The sequence below is a fragment of the Microcebus murinus genome, chromosome 4 (assembly GCF_040939455.1).
Source record: "Microcebus murinus isolate Inina chromosome 4, M.murinus_Inina_mat1.0, whole genome shotgun sequence".
Taxonomy (NCBI): Eukaryota; Metazoa; Chordata; class Mammalia; order Primates; family Cheirogaleidae; genus Microcebus; species Microcebus murinus.
In genome coordinates, this window is record NC_134107.1 from 55,456,498 (window position 1) to 55,458,533 (window position 2,036).

The 2,036-nt window shown below is 38.6% G+C and overlaps 1 protein-coding gene across 1 annotated transcript; it reads right to left on the minus strand.

The window, feature by feature from the left end:
* Nucleotides 1-419: 419 nt before the first annotated feature.
* LOC105883398 (olfactory receptor 52H1-like) lies at nucleotides 420-1,367 on the minus strand. Its single transcript, XM_012786465.3, has one exon. It carries the CDS (start codon nucleotides 1,365-1,367, stop codon nucleotides 420-422), a length of 948 nt encoding a protein of 315 aa, XP_012641919.3.
* Nucleotides 1,368-2,036: the final 669 nt, after the last annotated feature.

Genomic DNA, 2,036 nt, shown 5'->3' on the forward strand with positions numbered 1-2,036 from the left:
TCTTAAAAGAAGGTGATCATTTGATGTTATCTTTATGGACTTTCATCTGGAAAGTGTCTCACAAAGGTATTCCAAACTATGAGGACTTTACTCATCTCCTTTTACCTACTTATGAGAATAATGTACTTATGTTATATATGATCAACATGCTATTCCATATGTCTTGGAAATCTTATCTCAAAATGAGATAGAAATCTCCCTCTGATCTGTCTTTTCATATATACATGTCTTCTTCAAATTTTGCTTATGTTATCTTGACTGCTCATCTTGTCTCACTGCTTCCTACAACACATAGTGGATTTCTAGGATTTCACATAAATGTAAGTCAACATTGTTAGGATTCCAGCTTTAAAAAAATAAAAAAGTACTCCAAAATCAATACAATTACCTGTTTTCTTTCCTAAGCTCTCAGCCTCATATCACTGGTTTTCTTTAGGGAAGAAGAGAAGGATGAATTTGTCCTGAATCTTCTTGGTCTTCACCCCATAGATGATTGGATTGAATGCAGGAGGGATGGCTACATAGAGGTTGGCAAACAATATGTGGAAGGAGTGAGGAATATTATGACCAAAACGGTGGGCAAGGACAGAGAATATGGCTGGTGTGTAGAATATAAGAATGATACAAACATGGGAACCACAGGTGCTGAGGGCTTTCTGCCGGGCACTCCAGGATGGAAGGTTAAAGATAGCATGAAGGATGAGAGTGTAGGAGATGCCAGTGAGAATCAGGTCTGACATGACAGTCATTACAGGCACAGCAAAGCCATACCAGATGTTGATGGAGATGTCTGCACAGGCAAGCCGGGCAATGCCTATGTGCTCACAGTATGTGTGGGGTATAATGTGTGTTTGGCAGAAAGGTAGTCGTTTTAATAGGAACACACATGGGAAGATGATACAAAAGCTTCTGCTAATGATACCCATCACTATCTTAGAAATCATCTGGTGGGTAAGAATAATGGTGTATCTTAGGGGGAAGCAAATAGCAACATAGCGATTAAATGCCATGGCCAGCAGAATGGCAGAATCCATGGCAAAGCTGTAGTGGAGAAAAAACATCTGAGTAAGGCATCCAGGAAAGGTGATTTCCTGAGGACCCAGCCAGAAGATGCTGAATGTTTTGGGTAAACATGTATTAGACAGGATGAGATCTGTGGCAGCCAGCATGGAGAGGAAAAAGAACATTGGCTCATGGAGGCTGTGCTCCATAAAAATGAGATAGAGAAGGACACTATTGCCTGCAAGGGCAACAACATAGATAATAAAGAGAGGAATCCCAATCCAGACATGAAACTGCTCCAGACCTGGAATTCCCAGTAGGATGAATGAGCCTGGATTGAAGCTGCTCACGTTGAATGTGGCCATTATGGTTATGGATTGGATGTATCTCACAAACTGAAAATAAAAATTTCATGACTAATTATTATAATGCCATGATCTATAAACATCCACTTCTGAACTTTCTCCAATATCCTTCCCTCACTTTCAGCTCTAGGAAATGATAAATTATCCCTCTTCCCTTCTCCTTACTTAAAGACAAGCCAAATTTTCAGTCACAATTTAAAGTTATAATAGAAGTGGTATTGAAATAATATTCTTCCGAAAACATGAGTTAGGTAACTGAGTTCAGTCGTGCCTACCTATGAGCAACTTAGGACGTTTTATAAGAAAATGTGTGCATAAAATAATATTAAGAAGAGAAACATTTGATTACTTGTCAGAGATTTAAAGCAAAATGCAGTGTGAAATTCCAGCCCTAGGGAACTGGAATAACAACTGTACAGAACCACAAGAAATAGAACAAAGACAGGACTGATGTATAAAACCTAAGCAGACTGTGCAATATCTTGTCTTCCTTGCTTCTGCCACACCCTAAAACAGCTGATTTGGTTTGAATTACTATTATAGAAATGCTCACCAACATAAATAGGAGGCAAAAAACACTCCTCCATAAAAGTAAGGTTTAGGTGATTTAATCTTCCCCTTCAGACAATCCTAAATTGAAAAAAGTTTCAAGAAAAGACAATCCTTAAT

Excerpts from the sequence above, each read along its gene's own strand:
- LOC105883398 (XM_012786465.3), bottom strand. The coding sequence starts at position 1,367 with ATGGCCACATTCAACGTGAGCAGCTTCAATCCAGGCTCATTCATCCTA.